The sequence below is a fragment of the Esox lucius genome, chromosome 23 (genome assembly GCF_011004845.1).
Source record: "Esox lucius isolate fEsoLuc1 chromosome 23, fEsoLuc1.pri, whole genome shotgun sequence".
NCBI lineage: Eukaryota > Metazoa > Chordata > Actinopteri > Esociformes > Esocidae > Esox > Esox lucius.
Genome location: NC_047591.1, coordinates 5919881 through 5936480, shown reverse-complemented (window position 1 = coordinate 5936480; position 16600 = coordinate 5919881). Strand labels below are relative to the sequence as shown.

The following is a 16600-nucleotide window of genomic DNA, read 5'->3' as shown; positions in this document are numbered from 1 at the left end:
GGGCTGCATGAGTGCTGCCGGCACTGGGGAGCTACAGTTCATTGAGGGAACCATGAATGCCAAAATGTACTGTGACATACTGAAACAGAGCATGATCCCCTCTCTTCGGAGCCTGGTCCGCAAGGCAGTATTCCAACATAACGACCCCAAAGACACCTCCAAGATGACCACTGCCTTGCTAAAGGAGCTGAGGGTAAAGGTAAGGTGATGGACTGGCCAAGCATGTCTCCAGACCTAAACCCTATTGAGAATCTGTGGGGCATCCTCAAACGGAAGGTGGAGGAGCGCAAGGTCTCTAACATCCACCAGCTCCATGATGTCGTCATGGAGGAGTGGAAGAGGACACCAATGGTAACCTGTGAAGCTCTGGTGAACTCCATGCCCAAGAGGTTTAAGGCAGTGCTGGAAAATAATTGTGGCCACACAAAATATTGACATTTTCACTTAGGGGTATACTCACTTTTGTTGCCAGCGGTTTAGACATTAATGGCTGTGTGTTGTGTTATTTTGAGGGGACAGCAAATTGACACTGTTATACAAGTTGTACACTCACTACTTCATATTGTAGCAAAGTGTAATTTCTTCAGTGTTGTCACATGAACAGAATTAAATATTTACAAAAATGTGAGGGGTGTACTCACTTTTGTGAGATACTGTATATAATCGGTATTCAGCAATGTCTTTGATCAACCTGATTAGTGTAGGATCCCACTAATCAGGTGCAGTTGGTCTAATGATTTGAGATGACAGCTCCTCTCTCTGTCCGTCTGTCCACAGAGAGAAAGACATTGAGCACTTCCTAGAGATCAGCAGGAACAAGTTCATAGGCTTCACCCTGGGAAGGTGAGTGTTACTATCTGATTGGCTTACTCTGCGTGCTACACTGCAATATACGGTCCTGGTTGGGACAGTGCTGTGCTCATCGGTGTGACCTTTGTTTTCCTAGTGACACGGAAACCCTAGTCGGTCTTCCTAGACCAATCCATGAGAGTGTGAAGACCCTGAAACAGGTAAGGAGAGCACTGACTCTCATCTGTCTTCCCATCCCCTCGCTCTCCATCGCTCTCTTTTCCCAGGACCCCTCGGAAGTGTCCAGGGGCATGTTGAAGCAGCTGGTCAATAACCCTGGACATCGATATGCCACTTAAAGCCCATCACCCTGATGAATGCCCTTCTGTCTGTCAATCTGTCAGGCCTAATTTGATCCTGGAAAAGCCTCTTCTGGAACACATTGGCCAGTACTTGGGATATGCTGATTTGGTAGTACAGAAGTGCCCAACATTTTTTGGAGTGAGAACTACTTTTAAAGGTGCTCTCCAGTTACATAATCATCCCACTGAAATGTTAAAACTACCCCAAAAACACACTGTTCTATTAACTAAGTAATGGTTAATAAACAACACTTTCCCAGTTGATGTTTTTTGGGGGAAAATATAAATATTCCGAGACAAACTAAATGAGGTTTGAGGTGATGAAATGCCTGTACCGGACAGACCGACAGACCGGGGCAACATGCTGGAAAAGAGGTGTAGCTGGCACTCTGTGGTGTCTGATGCTTGTGAGATTTGTTATGGGCAGTTTGCTTTGGAAAGCCTGAAAACTGCGTTTGAGAATTGTTTCACAATCGACCTGTTGGAGATCTGTGCAGTGGTAAATTGCCATGGTGATGTCCCTTTGAAAAGGTCTGAAGTGGAATAGAATGTATTGCCGTTAGCTAGATAGATATTTTCAACAAGGTTTCCCAGCATGTGATGTTGCATTGGGTGGTGTACGCTTAATTGCAATATCCAACACTAATGTTATCTTTTCACTCCAGCACAAATATGTCTCCATAGCCGAGATGCAGATCAAGAAGGAAGAGGAGCTTCAGCAGTGTCCTATGACTCTGGTCAGTGATGCCGTCTCACAGTCCCCATTCATATGAACACTCTTCCCATTGTAGGAGTGTGTGCTAAAATGGCATTGAGCTGGGTTTAAACCCAAGCTGCCTCTTTATGGTTAATCTGGAGGCTGTGGTTTAGACATCTAGGCGGTAACAACTTGTTTTGAGAGTGTTGGGACAGGGCTTTTTGAATGGAAACGCCTGTTGACCATCTGTTACTTACTCTGTTCTGTTTCTCAGGGAGAAGAGGATGTGGAGGAGACCCCAACAGAGGTCCTGTATCTGGGAATGCTCCCTAACCTCTCCCAATATGTGGTGAGGATACATCATGCTCTCTAACCTCTCCCAGTATGTGGTGAGGATACATCATGCTCTCTAACCTCTCCCGGTATGTGGTGAGGATACATCATGCTCTCTAACCTCTCCCGGTATGTGGTGAGGATACATCATGCTCTCTAACCTCTCCCAGTATGTGGTGAGGATACATCATGCTCCCTAACCTCTCCCAGTATGTGGTGAGGATACATCATGCTCTCTAACCTCTCCCAGTATGTGGTGAGGATACATCATGCTCTCTAACCTCTCCCAGTATGTGGTGAGGATACATCATGCTCCCTAACCTCTCCCAGTATGTGGTGAGGATACATCATGCTCTCTAACCTCTCCCAGTATGTGGTGAAGAAACATCTCCATGGAGCCAACACAAGGCGTTCTCCTGTCTGCCCCTGTGATGTTGTAGTCCTGTGTGTTTCCCTGAGAAGTTGAAACACTAACGCCATGTTGTATTTATCAGATTGCCCTTCTGAAGCTGCTGCTGGCTGCCGCCCCGACATCCAAAGCCAAGACGGACTCCATCAATATACTGGCCGATGTGCTGCCTGAGGAGATGCCGTGAGTGTGAAAGCTCTGTGCCTTTACTTGTTCACTGGCCTTCATTTTTGTCATGGGAATTTTATTCAAAGCATCACATAAAAGGTGTGTGTCTGTGTCCCTCTGTCTGTCCGTCTGTCTGTGATCACAGAATCACGGTCCTGCAGAGCATGAAGCTGGGCATTGACGTGAACAGACATAAGGAGATAATTGTCAAGGCAATCTCTGCACTGCTGCTGCTGCTGCTCAAGCACTTCAAACTCAATCACATCTACCAAGTAAGACCCCTCCCCCCGATTCAGCCACCCCCCACACCCCCCGCCCTGAGCTTTATCTACCCACACCTCAACCAGGTCTAATCACCCCCCCCCCCACACACACACACACACACAGACTTTAAGCTGAGTTGACACTTTCCTTATTTTTAAAATGTTTGCAAGGCTTTTAGTGACAGTGGGAGACAGGACACCCTCTCTCTCCCTCCCCACAAGCAGATTGAGACAGGGAGACAGGACACCCTTTCTCTCCCTCCCCACAAGCAGATGGAGACAGGACACCCTCTCTCTCCCTCCCCACAAGCAGATGTCTCTGGGTAGCTGACACCACAGATCTTGCCCTGGACTGATAAGCACTCAGTCAAACCTCCACTGGTCTGCCCACAAAGCCACAACACTGTAGAGTGAGGCCCAATGATTAGAGGGTTGGATTGATCCCAGGGTGGATGCATGGCAAGCACCAAAATGCAACACTTGGCTCCCTCCCAAATCTGCTCACATTGGGGATTATAATTCCTATTTTTGGGGTGATTCGCTTCATTTACTGTCCTCCGTGCTGCCACTTCTGAAGATGAGCGAGTGTCTCTCTTCAGGACACACCATCGTGTTCATGGAGAATGGATAGGGCAATGATACCTTCTTGGCATCCTGCCTATACTCTGAGGTGGAGACAACTTTACAGACAAATGGAGCATCGGCTGTTTCTAGAGTAGTATACCTACCATACCTGGCAGCTTGTCAGAACCTCAGATCTGAGATGACAAAGTACCTGGTTTCCCATTTAACAGGATGATCGATGAACACTGCTGGATATAAGATGAATATGGTGCCCTCTACTGCCAAAGGTCTGCCTCTTATTTCCCACCACTGAAGCTGTGATATTCTGTGGATTTTCAATAAATCCTTGTTGCAGAATCCAGGATTTTGTGCCTTTTCCTTGCTGAATCTAGTAACTTGCTAACTGAAATTTTGTACATGCCCTCCAAAAATGTAAAGAATATTTTTTGAATTTGGCTATCCCACCCAGCGTTTATCCAAAACATCGGAGTGGGCATAAAGTGCATGATGAGGGAGGTGGGGAGGTTCATACAGAGGCTATTTTGGTGAATTATGCTTAGTCTTATAATGTCAGCTTTTCTGCATATGTAAGCATACCTCTTGGACTGCCTGTATTCTCCTTACTGATGCTTCTGTATTTCAAGTAACTTAAAACGCTTCACTGCATCTAAGATTAAATATGGATAGAAGAATCTGGCCCTTATTCAGTATCTTTAGCTGGTGCTTGCTTTTCTGATGTCCTTGCTAGGAGGGTGAAATGATGATCAAATTTGTTACCTTCTCTAAGTCCTGTCCAACACGGTCAGAGATGTAGATGGGGGACGCACTAGCATTGTTCTACTGAAATAAGGATGTCATAGTAGTTGGGTCTGGTGTACTATTGGTTGATTGAATTTGAAACTGAAAAAAGCCATCCTCTTGTATCTCAAAGTTAGACTTTTGTGAACTGTGTTCCTCTGAGGTATCCATTAAAAGCACCAGTAAGTCAGTGGCCCGGCCAAATATGGCTGACTGATTCTTGTTTTAATTATGACTAGATGTGGCCTTAAGTAATCTAAGTCATTATTATTTTTAAAGGAGAGCAGATACTTTTTTTTTTACTGTGGGAATTTAACGAGACCAATGAAGAGTTTAAAAAATAATGTATATATTATAATTTTTTTTATAGTGTTGATACAGAATATCTTTTAACCGGTATCGACTGTCAACTGAAGCTTGTAACAGAAATATTCTTGCTACTGCAGATGCCAGCAGGCTGAATGGGTTATGAGTCCGTCTATGTATTCTGTCCTGCAGCTTCTTCAACAGCCGTAGTACAAAGCGTAGCGCAGAGCCGAGTACCTCTAGGGTGAGCAGATTGGTTAAATCCTGTTATCTGAGACTCCCTCATTCCCCTCTTGAGAGTCAGGAAGGGTCGTCGTTTCAACCCAAACCAAATCAGTCTCCCAATAATATTTTCTATACGTTTAAAAAAAGGGTCTGTAACATTAGCATGTTTATAGTGATAAACTGCATGGCAGGGAACCAGAGAGATACCTCTGCTTCTGACCTGCCTTGTCTCTTCCCTACAGAAAAGAGTGGAATCTATAAGGCCCTTTTAGTCTTATTCCTCCTGACTTTTGCAGGCTGTTCCTAAAAGATGACTTAATCTTATTAAATAGCAATGGAGTTTTACCATTAGTAATAAAAGGTTCAGTGCCACTCTACCTTTTAACATTTCTGCAAAGTATGGAGACCGACAGTAGTGATGAAGGGAAATATTAGGGAAATTGAGAATTATTGACAGTTATTGATTGTTGAACGGTTTACATTTTTCGGTTTACTTCAAAACGGGTTTTCCATCTTGTTTTTAAATACATAATCATGCATTTAAAAACACATGATTAGCAACTTGACTGATCAGAATTATTATACACATTCTCTCTTGTCCCTGGGCAGCAGTGTTTAGAACATTGTATCACAGTAAACATTACATGGAATTGTGGAAAACCCAATGCATATGCACAAGTATTATGATAATATCATTGCTTCCTGACAATTCCCAGTCTGTGTCATTGACCCGGCTCTACCTGTCTTTTTTCTTCTCAGTTTGAAATTGTTTCTCAACACCTGGTGTTTGCTAACTGTATCCCACTCATCCTCAAGTTCTTCAACCAGAACATCATGTCCTACATCAGTGCCAAGAACAGGTAGGACTCAATGACTAGCACTTAGTCTTTGCCAGTGGTATATTTGTGTAAGGGCATTTTCTTTAAATAAAGCAATTTCCTTGAACAATGGCAAGTTTTTTCTTCTACTGATAAGACAAGTGGCAGAATAATTTAACTGACAAAGCACAGGGTTCAGAAGGGCCTTATTTATCAAGGTTTGTATGCTGTCTGATGTTGATGTGGCTGTAGGCCATCCAAATATTTGGATCACTGATACAGTTAAATAATTTCCCAATGTAGCTAAAATCCTTTGGTGACATGTTGTATATCTTCTGTGTGGCAGTGAAAGTGAATTTCATGCTTTCTGATATCACTGCCAAGAGGTAACAAATTGTACTGGGCCAAAAATCAAACCCTGTGGGACACCACATGTAATATCTACATTATCTGAGTTATGTTCCCCTAAGGTGAGTCCAACAACTTCTCAAGCCTGCCCAGCATTTTTGGCATCTGTTTGTTTACCACTTTAACTAATGCTGTTGATGTGATTGGCATGAAAATCATATTTGAAACAAAAAGTTGGAATTTAAATTGACTATGCTGTTTCATAAAACCAATTTCTATAGAATTCTGTTGAAAATGGGAAGTTTGAAAATTGGCCGCAAAATGGAAAGAGCAGAAGAGTCCAGGTTACTTTTCTTCAGAAGGGCTGTCACCATATTAGTTTTTCATGCAGTGGGGAAGATGCTCGTAAACAGTTAGGGCCGGTTTCACAGACACGGATTAAGCATAATCTAGGACTAACAAAAACAACCTCAATAGAGTTTTTTTTCTTTAACATTTTTTTTTTCAGTCCTAGACTAGGCTTAATCTGTATCTGTGAAACTGGCCCATAATGATTCAAAATAGCAAACTTAATCAGATCAAAATGTGTTTTAAAGGAGGTGGTGGGTATAGGACCTAGAAGACACGTTTGAAGGCCTAAGTTTTGTCTGGGAAGGATTTAACTGGTCATCATTGGTCAATTAAAGCCTATGACTGAGCACTTCAACTTAATCGCACTGTTTAGCCTTACAGCTTCCTGTGTTTTTATCCCGTTTTTATTCTACTTCTATTTTCTTATTCCATGTTTTTTTATTATGTTGTTTTGCTGTGTTCATTTGAGTATTTGTTTTTATGCTGTTGTATTTTATATTTTTTCTTTGTAAATCACATTGAATTGCTTCTTCTATGTACGTATTGTGCTATATAAATAAACTTGCTTGCTTGTACCCTTAAATTATTCAGATTGTTAGTGAAGTTCTACAGTCCCTTTAGTTTTACAGTTGCAACATGTGGCTGTCGGTTTGGATTGAGCTTTTTTCATCTTGTTGGATGTAAATGATGGCCTTTTAATTTGACATCCAAGTTATCAACTAAATCGTTACAAGGAAAGAAAAATATTTGTAATTGTATTTATTGAAATGTTTGCAACTTCAGAGGTAAGAAGGCAATTCTGAATAATGTCACCCTGTTCAAATATAATGCAGAATGTGCTGATCAGTTACATCCACATTAACACTAGAGGAGACATGAAAGAAAAGCCCCTTGGTGATCACCAGGTCCAGAATATCGCCATATTTATGTGTGGGCCCAGTAACATGTTAGATAATTGTACTCCAAGGTCGTTAGATTTTATCTTATCATAGGTTTTAACTAGAGCTCAGTCCTGAGAAATCAGTAAAGGAAGGTGGCCTATAGTGAGAAACTTGCTATTAACTTTGCGCTCAGTAATGAGGTGGTTCATAAAATAGTATTTCAGTCTGTTTTCAGGTGTCCTGACTTATTTAGAAAAGTAAATAGTCAGACTGTCCCAAATGTTCCTTATTGAATCTGGACACCCTATCACAAAAGGTTTTAGTAGGGATTGCTTTAACATTTAGAAGTGCCAAGGGCTATATTTAATGGATTTCGATTGCCCCAGGGGCAGAGCAGCCAACTCAAGATGACCATTGAAATAAGTTCCCACCGCCCTTTCTTACTGTCTTTAATCTGTCATGGTGGTTGGAGATAGGTTTGTATTAAGGCACTAGAAAAATACCCTTTTTTTAAATGAGTGAGGGCTGAGTTCAATCATAAACAAATAATTTGTAAGAAAGGAAAATATAAGGTGTTTTCCCTGTGGGTTTGTAGCTCTTGTGTGTAGAAAAAAAAAATCTCCACACTCTTACATTTTTGTGCATTTTTACAAACTAAATTACACACAGGTTTTGATGATGAATTCCTCCCTCACACTTAAATGGGAAGAGTAATATGTATGTGTGTGTAATCACTTTTCTGTGCTCTCTTATTGTAGCATTTGCGTGCTAGACTTCCCCCACTGTGTGGTCCATGAGATGCCAGAGCTCACAGCTGAGAGCTTGGTGAGTTCAGTCCACTAACTCACGTGTTTGCCTCAGGACTATTCAAATGTTCATGAGATGGATGCAGGTTTGGTTCACTTGTGGGCTGTTTTTTGACACAAGAAAATGTTTCCATCATGTAGAATTACATATGTATTATGTATTTATATCCTATAGGGATGTTTCAGTTATTGTCTCTGTTGTTTCCTGCGGTCGTAGGAAGCTGGAGACAGTAATCAGTTCTGCTGGCGGAATCTATTTTCCTGCATCAACTTGCTGAGGATCCTCAACAAGCTGACCAAGTGGAAACACTCCAGGACCATGGTGAGAGAGAATCCGTCTTGTCTGTATCAGGGAGAGGGAATTACTTCATCCTATTGATATACTCACTCTCTTCTGTCAGATGCTAGTGGTGTTCAAGTCTGCTCCCATCCTGAAGAGGGCGCTCAAGGTCAAACAGGCCATGATGCAACTGTATGTTCTCAAGCTTCTCAAGATCCAGACTAAGTACCTGGGCAGGCAGTGGAGGAAGAGTAACATGAAGACCATGTCGGCCATCTACCAGAAAGTACGACACCGGCTTAACGACGACTGGGCTTATGGCAACGGTAGGATAAAACAGAGTCAGCCAGTCAATGCGAACATGAAGTAATTTTTTTATTCACTGTTGGTCCTTGATGAGTGACTCTTTATACTCTGAGCTTAGGAATATTCTGAATAACCCAACAAAAAAAGAAAAGACAACCATCTGTCATCTTGTGTCTCAGGTTCTGTTCTTAGTGGTGATACAGTTAGAAAAACAACCTTGGTCCCTAATATCTATTTTCTGTCCCTATAGCAGGTCTTAATGTTCCTTCATGTTTTTCCATGTTCATTTGATTATTGATGCTTATTGTCCTTCAGCAATAGCCCATAATAATACACCGTGGACTCTAAAATACATTTGTTTCACACAGAAACTTGACAGCGGCAATGGAAAGGGTTTGTGTTGTTCTGCCTGTGCTCATTGTTTGTCTGTGTTGGGCTGGCAAAAAAGGGCACTTGAAGAAATTTTGATTTAATGTTAGTGACCCTCTAAAAGTGAATGTTACAAAGCTTTGTTCATTAACTTAATTGTCCATGTAACAAAAAGCTACGTTGTTATTCTTTTGTCTCTCAGATATTGACGCGCGGCCGTGGGACTTCCAGGCGGAGGAATGCGCTCTCAGGGAGAGTATCGAGAAATTCAACAGCCGCCGCTACGACAAGAACCAGAATGGAGAGTTCGCCCCAGTGGACAACTGTCTGCAAAGTGTACTGGGCCAGCGCGTGGAGCTCCCGGACGACTTCCAGTACAGCTATGAAATGTGGTTGGAGAGAGAGGTGTTCTCACAGCCTATCCAATGGGAGGGTCTACTTGAGCGAAATTAATAATGGGGAAGTATGGACACATAGAACAGAAACATGTGCCTAGGAATAATCTGAGCTTCATGTAAATCTAGGCAGGAAGAACGTGTCTATTTTTAAACACCTGTATCAATGCAGACTTTTTCCACTAAATATATGTACATACATGCATACACACCAGTAAAAACTAAAATAACATGGCAGTGGGAGCAGGATGCGACACTACAAACTTTGTTGAACTCTAGGTCCAAACCAACGGCTATGTTTTAATTTGGTTCTCAACCGTTAATTAACCTACTCTATACCACAGTTCTTACTTTATCAAGTTCTGCAAGTTTCATGCTTTATGACTCTTACAAATATTTGAATCAAAAAATAAATTACACTGATACACCTACTGGTGGCCAGTTCACATGAGCTTATAAGATGATACTAAACAAAATAATATGTTCCTGTACACAAAACTTTTTAGTATTTATATGCATATTTAGTAGTCATGGCAACAAGTACAATTGTGATTCAGCCACACTAGACAAACAATAAGTTTCTCATTGTCCCCCAGGCTTTGAAAACGAACCAGCTAAATATTTAACATGCCCCGACCGACAAAATAAGCATCAGCTCATCCATGCTAATTTTTTTATAGAAAAAGTACAGCTTCTCAAGAACGGCCAATAAAACACTATTCCCCAAGATCACTATACAAAAACTGAAGATATCTGAAATAATTTAAGTCAACATGAAATACAGATGACATTCAGATACTGCTAAATTGAATGTTAGAATGTGCAGTCAAGTGATGTAAGCATCTTTGAGCGTAGCCACCCTCCTGGGCTTTTCACACAACAGTGTCTAGGGTTTACAGAGAATGGTGCAACAAAAAATTATAAGTGGTGGCAGAAGGAGAATGGCAGAAATCATGCAAGCTAACATGCAGGAAACATAGGGGCAAGTACTGAGACCATACAATAGTTGTGTGTAGAACAGCTTCTTGGAACAGATGGCTTGTTGGTGTTGTCACAGACCGGCTGTTGAAGCAACCAGCAGGAACCACTCCCATCCTTTTAAAAATAAGAAACTCCAGTGGGCAGAGGGGATACCAACATTGGTTAGTTGAGGAGTGGAAAACCACTTGACAAAATCCTGTTAAATTTTTCTTGAGTTATTTGAACTGTCACAGACCTCAACACAATGGAACACCTTTAGGATGAGATGGAACAGGAAATATGTGTGTATCTTATCAAATGGCCACTGGGTGTATTTCCCTTCCATCACCTGTGCTTTGGAATAATTGATTTTATATCCTCAATCTTTTTTTATGGAAGTGTATGTTTATGCGCTGGTAAGGTTTAATTTATGCTGTACATTTTTACAGGATTTGTACTTTTCCAGGTGCATTTGTTGTCATAACCGTCAAGTTGGAGTGCTTGATATTCACATCTGTTGATGATATTGTGGTTGATATTTCTAGAACGAAGGCTTTTTGGAAAGAATACCACTGTGTATTGTCAGGGTGCTTTTGATATTTACGTTGGGAAAGAATATAACATCTCAGATATTTCTCTAATAGCAGTAATTCGTTTTCTGAAGCCAATCTGAAGGGTTTGGCAATAGATTTGGAATAAGGAGCGAGCTGCGTAACGTACCTCAGATTGGAAGGCTGCCTGGGTAACTCAAGCAGTTTCTTTGACTTGTTCTGGTTGTGTGACTCCTGAGGATGTTCTGTGTTTCTCTCAGTTTCAGCACCCAATCCACCGCTCCACTTCCACAGCTCCAAGTGTGCTTGGTGAGGGTTTTCTCTTCTTTACTGAATACACAGTAGTTGTCACGCAATGGTGCTGAATTTTTTTACTTACCTCTGTTGTCTAGTCAATTTCTAAACTAGAACTACCTAGGGCTGTCAAGACCCATACTATTATCTATTATAACTTTTGGGTTTTCTGTCACTTTTCAGAAGGTTTGGGAAAACTGATGACACAAGCACATAAGACATTATCACCTTTTCATAGCTTTTATTTGTCTCCAGGGAATTTGTGTAGGAGGCTGCAGATGTACTTTTTATGTATCATCATGTTTGTATTGAACAATGATTGTGTAACTGAATCTTGAATATTGTGCTTCACTGTGGAACTTTAGTGCATGGCTGCAGTTTTATAATTTGAGTATGTAATATTGAAACCTGTATTCAGAATTTTTTTATACAATATTTTGTTTTTTAAGACAGTGTTTTTTTCTTTTTCTTTTATACATAGAAAATTTACTCAGAGTTGGTATAGGTTGGGTGTTTTGGTTTGCCATTACAGTGGTGTGACGGAGTCATCTGCAACGTTTTCTTATCAAGCAGTTCTTAAGACGTCAAATGTGTCCCACACACATGAAGAGAATGTTATTTGGCCTTTTTTTATGTCTCTCATTCTTTTTGTGAATGGCAAAAGCTTTCAGAATAATATTACTTATCTTGGGGTCCTCAGGTTTTAAGTATGCATAGTATTTATAGTCCAGGTTGTACAATGACAGCGTCCTATCCTTGATACCAGTACAGGATGTAAGAATCCAATTGGTGGATATTCAATAACATGGTAGTATCAGTAAGCACTAAAATGTAGTGTACACTTGAATCAACACGTACAGTAATGTAACACAATGATGATAATTGTTTTGCACTATTTGTTGCCGTCATACTCACAGCTTTTATTTAGAAACCTTTTACCTCCTGTGCCAAAGCAATGAGTGCCAGTTTGAATTAGAAACTAATGCCTTATTCAGGGCATCGCTTATTTAAAAAAGATATGCTTTGCAATGTCCCCTTTTCTATCCGACAATGTATAATAACTGGAAATACTGTCAAGTACATGTGTGTCTGATTTCTGGCGCAGTTAGAGGAACCTAGGTGTGTTTGGATGTTGCAATGGGCTTTTGTCAATGACAGGACAGTGTAATACTGTTTTTGATTTTGTTCAGGGGTATGTGCAATCACTGTCCTGTACAGAGGCATTATTCTATAGAAAGACATATTATAATGGTATCAAAGTTGCAATTTGACTGATAATCTGTTCTTTCATATACTGTATGTTTATAAATAAAGAGATCGCTGGTTTGAATTTGTATTACGTTTCTACAGATAATGTTTAGGATGTACAACCGTAAGACCTCAGAACAATGTGGTCTGATTGAAATGCTGTCCCAACAAGGATTCCTTTGAAATTGAGTGGCGTAAGAAAATGCAAATACTTGGCATATTCAGTAATGTGACTGAAGAATGGTGTTTTTGTTATATAATATTAATGACATTAGGAGATAATCAGCCGATACCCATGGTGGTGTAAACAGACATTCTTTGTGGGGGACAAAGGACATTTGAGATCGCTACTAATGCCCTGCTGTACACAGAGAGGTGACAACCTTGTGAGCAGCTGCCTATTCAAACATCCAGAACAAGCCTAGTCTCTACGACAACAGGACACAAACACATGGGATGTTTTACACTGAAAGAAGACTGAGGTTGGTATGCATTATTGTTTCTACTATAATTCTTGGTTTTTTTTCGGTACTTGTGTCTCGTTCCTGTCAAGTATAAATAACCTTTCTGTGTGTTTTTTCACAGGTTCCGTTGGTGGTAAATTTGCAGAGAATTAATAATCTAACAGTTGGAGAGGAATGTCCACAGAATGGTACAGTAAATGTCAACTGAACAGTTGTTGCATGCAATGAGGGAACTTACTGCTGTCACATCTGCCCTGTACATGAGTCTACAAAGAAAATATCATATGTTTATTTTGTGTGTGTGAGTGTGGGGGAGCAGGCATTATTTCTGTAAACCCTCTTTTTAGCATCATATCTTGTTGTTTTTTTACAATGCATGCACACCTACTGAACACACACACCCACGATCAAACCTAAAACTATCATGGACAGTCCCAACCACAGTACCTCAAGGCACTGTGACCCACAACATTGGGTTGCATATTGGTGGCATGCCAGACTCGAGGGAACATAAGTCTGCATAGATAAGCCTGTATAAGCGAGTTCCCTCAGCCATCACAGACCTGCAGAGCAGTGTTGCTCCTTGATATATTCATTGTAGTGTGTGTGTGTGTGTGTACCGGTGTACCTACAGTTGGGTCCTGAAACATTTGGACACTGACAACATTTTCAGAATTTTGGCTCTGTACACCACCACAATGGATTTGAAATGAAACAACTGAGATGCAATTGAAGTGCAGACTTTCAGCTTTACTTCAAGGGGTTGAACAAAAATAACGTTGCAACCACGTTGGAATTGCAACTATTTTCATACACAGTCCCCTTATTTCAGGGGCTCAAATGTAATTGGACAAATTAACAATAAAATAAAATACTTTTTTCTATACTTTGTAGAGAATCCTTTGCAGGCAATGACTGCTTGAAGTCTGGAACACATGGACATCAGCAAACACTGGGTTTCTCTTTTGTGATGCCAGGCCTTCACTGCAGCTCTCTTCAGTTGTTGTTTGTTCTTGGGTCTTTCTGCCTTTAGTTTGGTCTTCACAAAGTGAAATGCATGCTCGATCAGGTTGAGATCAAGTGATTGACTTGGCCATTGAAGAATATTCCACTTCTTTACCTGAAAAAAAACCCTGGGTTGCTTAAGCAGTATGGGTCATTGTCCATCTGTAAAGTGAAGCGCCATCCAGTTAACTGAATTTGGCTGAATCTAAGCAGACAATATATTATTGTCTGAAGTATATATTCCTATATACCCCCCTTAATCCTAAGGGATACCACTTCCACATAATGTTGTCACTTGATGCAAATACCTCCAGTTCTTGACCTCCAGTGTCCACCCTAGACTAAAACACTACAGCCAACACTATATATACACACACACACACACACACACACACACACACACACACACACACACACACACACCTAAGCTCACTTATCTACTAAATTATTGAAAATGTGTTATGTAATGATTTGTCCACAGCCTATGCAATCAAGAAAAGCAACAGAATCCAGGATGTCCCGGTCACATAGTGGCAGGACAGTCAAAAAGTCTGAAAGGAGTCGAAGGTCTTCCAAAAAGAGATCTGTCAGTGCCAAAGACACCATATCAAGAGTGGACATTCTTAGTCCAGCAGCCATGGAGAATGTTTACTACATTTCCCATAATGCAGTTGACTGTCTGGAGTTCCGAGGCTTTGTATGGCCTGAGTCAACAAAGAAAAGAGGAGGAAAGAAGGGCAAGAAACAGAAAAACAAAAAGTGATTGTACCATTATTTGTGCCAGAACCAAAGTAAAAATGTTCCCTGTTAGATCATTTTAATGTACATGCAATTACCTAATTAAAGCAGCTGATCCACAGTGGGTTGCCAGAACCATGTCCCTGTGTCTTGGCAAATATTCAATAATTGTCAATGTTATTATCCAGTGGGACCAAAGTACTGTGCAAAAAGTAAGTATTGTTTTAGATACTATTTAAAAAGGGTAGGTTTTTTCACATTTTATTTTGCACTGATTACTGAAATTGGCACTCCTATAACATTATTATGATTTATTTTCTTATACAATAAGCGTAATCAAGTTGGTATGTTTTTAAGGGAAAATTTTCCAGATATGCTGGATTGAGAATATCACTGGTCAGTTAGTGCCGTTCGTCTGGTTTTAATGGCAGCTGATGCGCTTTGGAGGCCTATGGTGGTTTGGTCATTTGTTTCGGGAAAATGTTTTCCCAAGCCCTCTGTACATAACAATAGGGTGACTTATGAAGAACTACTTGTGATTCATGCTGTGAATAAGCATTGCTAGTTAGAATAACTGCCCTACAAAAATCACACATTTTACTGGATGCTTAAGTATTGAACTAGTATGTTGCTTGGCAATACTATCTTGTCTGACATAACATTTCTCTTAATTTGTGGATATGACATTACTTTTGATTCATTGGACAAGACATTTCTTTCAATGTGATGCAGAAACTTGATAAACCAAACTGAGCAACTTTATTCATGCAGGCTGATCAGATGCAGATCTAATTAAGACCTACAATGTAATAGAACAGCAAACAACCAAGAATTATCCAAACAAAAGATTTCCAATACTACTTATTCTGAATCCCATAAAACTACTACCTAGTAACTATTGTTTAAACAGTAACTGACACGCATTAGTCATATTTAGGCATAAATACTAGTAGTCAGCACAACTTTTGCCCTGTCTTGCTTAGCGGAGTGCAGAAATAAGGCCAGGGTTTCTGGAGTTCAGATGATCCCATGTTTTCTTTGCATAGCCACTTATTAATAGCACCCTCACAATATAATTTAAAGTATTTTAAGAATCCATACTTGAAGAAAAAAAAGGATAGTGGCCCAGTCCAGGCACTAAAAATACTGCTCGGGGAATCCGTTTGCACAGTTGAATATAATAGCAAAGATTAAATGACGTAATGAGACTTAAAAATACATCCTCTGCGTGTCCGTCTTATTGTTCCCATAGATTCAATATGCATTAATATCTTTCCATGTTGATGATGCATATTCACTCCTCTGGTGGTTTCTTCTTTGCCTCCACGTCCTTCTTAAAAGCTTCTATCTTCTTCGCAATGTTGGGTACCTTAAACAGAGTAGATGCCAAACTGAAGAGTTCAATGTGCTTGTCAAACATGCCAAAAGGGGAACCGCTAACTTGCTTAGCTAGCATTTGTAAACAATTCTTACTGAGACCTCTTAGGTAATAATGCTAGTTTCCTTAACGTTACCTCATAGTTTTGAGCAAGGTACATCCCAACAACGTTCCCCAAGGTAAACCCAGCCTGCAAAATTGTAAAAAGACATTATTCAAAACGGAATAGTTAATTATTATATATGGTTGCTAAGTAAAGGTCAGAAGTTAGCTCGCATCACGGTACTACTAGCTAGTTAGCATAGTTGGCTAACTCATAATCCACATCACAACCAGGTGCAGATATCTGGAAGGTATTAATTTGAAAACTAACTCACCAGAAACTGTAGCATAATTCAGCTGAACAAAGTTGGAAGGGATTTGTGTACTTCTACACTCAAGTTGCTGTGTAAGTGTATTTCTTCTTTCGTTATTGATTTGTAAAACGCATCCAA

At 40.4% G+C, this 16600-nt stretch overlaps 3 protein-coding genes across 6 annotated transcripts in view; 2 read left to right on the top strand and 1 right to left on the bottom strand.

Moving 5' to 3' along the window:
* Nucleotides 1-12603, top strand: part of strip2 (striatin interacting protein 2) — a 29338-nt gene extending 16735 nt beyond the window's left edge. For 3 of the 4 annotated variants that reach the window (XM_029117049.2, XM_029117048.2, XM_029117050.2), the window contains 11 exons: nucleotides 778-843; nucleotides 947-1010; nucleotides 1817-1888; nucleotides 2123-2197; nucleotides 2676-2773; nucleotides 2904-3030; nucleotides 5674-5774; nucleotides 8071-8137; nucleotides 8336-8440; nucleotides 8520-8724; nucleotides 9276-12603. In XM_029117049.2, the coding sequence (XP_028972882.1) occupies nucleotides 778-843; nucleotides 947-1010; nucleotides 1817-1888; nucleotides 2123-2197; nucleotides 2676-2773; nucleotides 2904-3030; nucleotides 5674-5774; nucleotides 8071-8137; nucleotides 8336-8440; nucleotides 8520-8724; nucleotides 9276-9526 (1231 nt within the window). In that variant the 3' untranslated portion in view covers nucleotides 9527-12603. The remainder of the gene's footprint in view (nucleotides 1-777; nucleotides 844-946; nucleotides 1011-1816; nucleotides 1889-2122; nucleotides 2198-2675; nucleotides 2774-2903; nucleotides 3031-5673; nucleotides 5775-8070; nucleotides 8138-8335; nucleotides 8441-8519; nucleotides 8725-9275) is intronic. The other variant, XR_003777866.2, reaches the window with a different exon arrangement.
* A 378-nt stretch (nucleotides 12604-12981) lies between these two features.
* LOC105006391 (small lysine-rich protein 1) lies at nucleotides 12982-14814 on the top strand. The gene is made up of 3 exons (XM_029117051.2): nucleotides 12982-13003; nucleotides 13107-13173; nucleotides 14472-14814. Exons 2-3 carry the CDS (start codon nucleotides 13171-13173, stop codon nucleotides 14751-14753), a joined length of 285 nt encoding a protein of 94 aa, XP_028972884.2. The 5' UTR covers nucleotides 12982-13003; nucleotides 13107-13170; the 3' UTR covers nucleotides 14754-14814.
* Nucleotides 14815-15464: 650 nt separating this feature from the next.
* stmp1 (short transmembrane mitochondrial protein 1) lies at nucleotides 15465-16600 on the bottom strand. Its single transcript, XM_010864898.4, has 3 exons — nucleotides 16484-16600; nucleotides 16243-16296; nucleotides 15465-16097 (listed from the first exon to the last, which is right to left on the bottom strand). Exons 1-3 carry the CDS (start codon nucleotides 16496-16498, stop codon nucleotides 16023-16025), a joined length of 144 nt encoding a protein of 47 aa, XP_010863200.1. The 5' UTR covers nucleotides 16499-16600; the 3' UTR covers nucleotides 15465-16022.

What these genes read in the sequence shown, in the direction of transcription:
- stmp1 (XM_010864898.4), bottom strand. An exon ending in ACCTTGCTCAAAACTATGAG is followed by an intron (nt 16,098 to 16,242) that starts GTAACGTTAAGG and finishes ACTCTGTTTAAG; the next exon opens with GTACCCAACATTGCGAAGAA.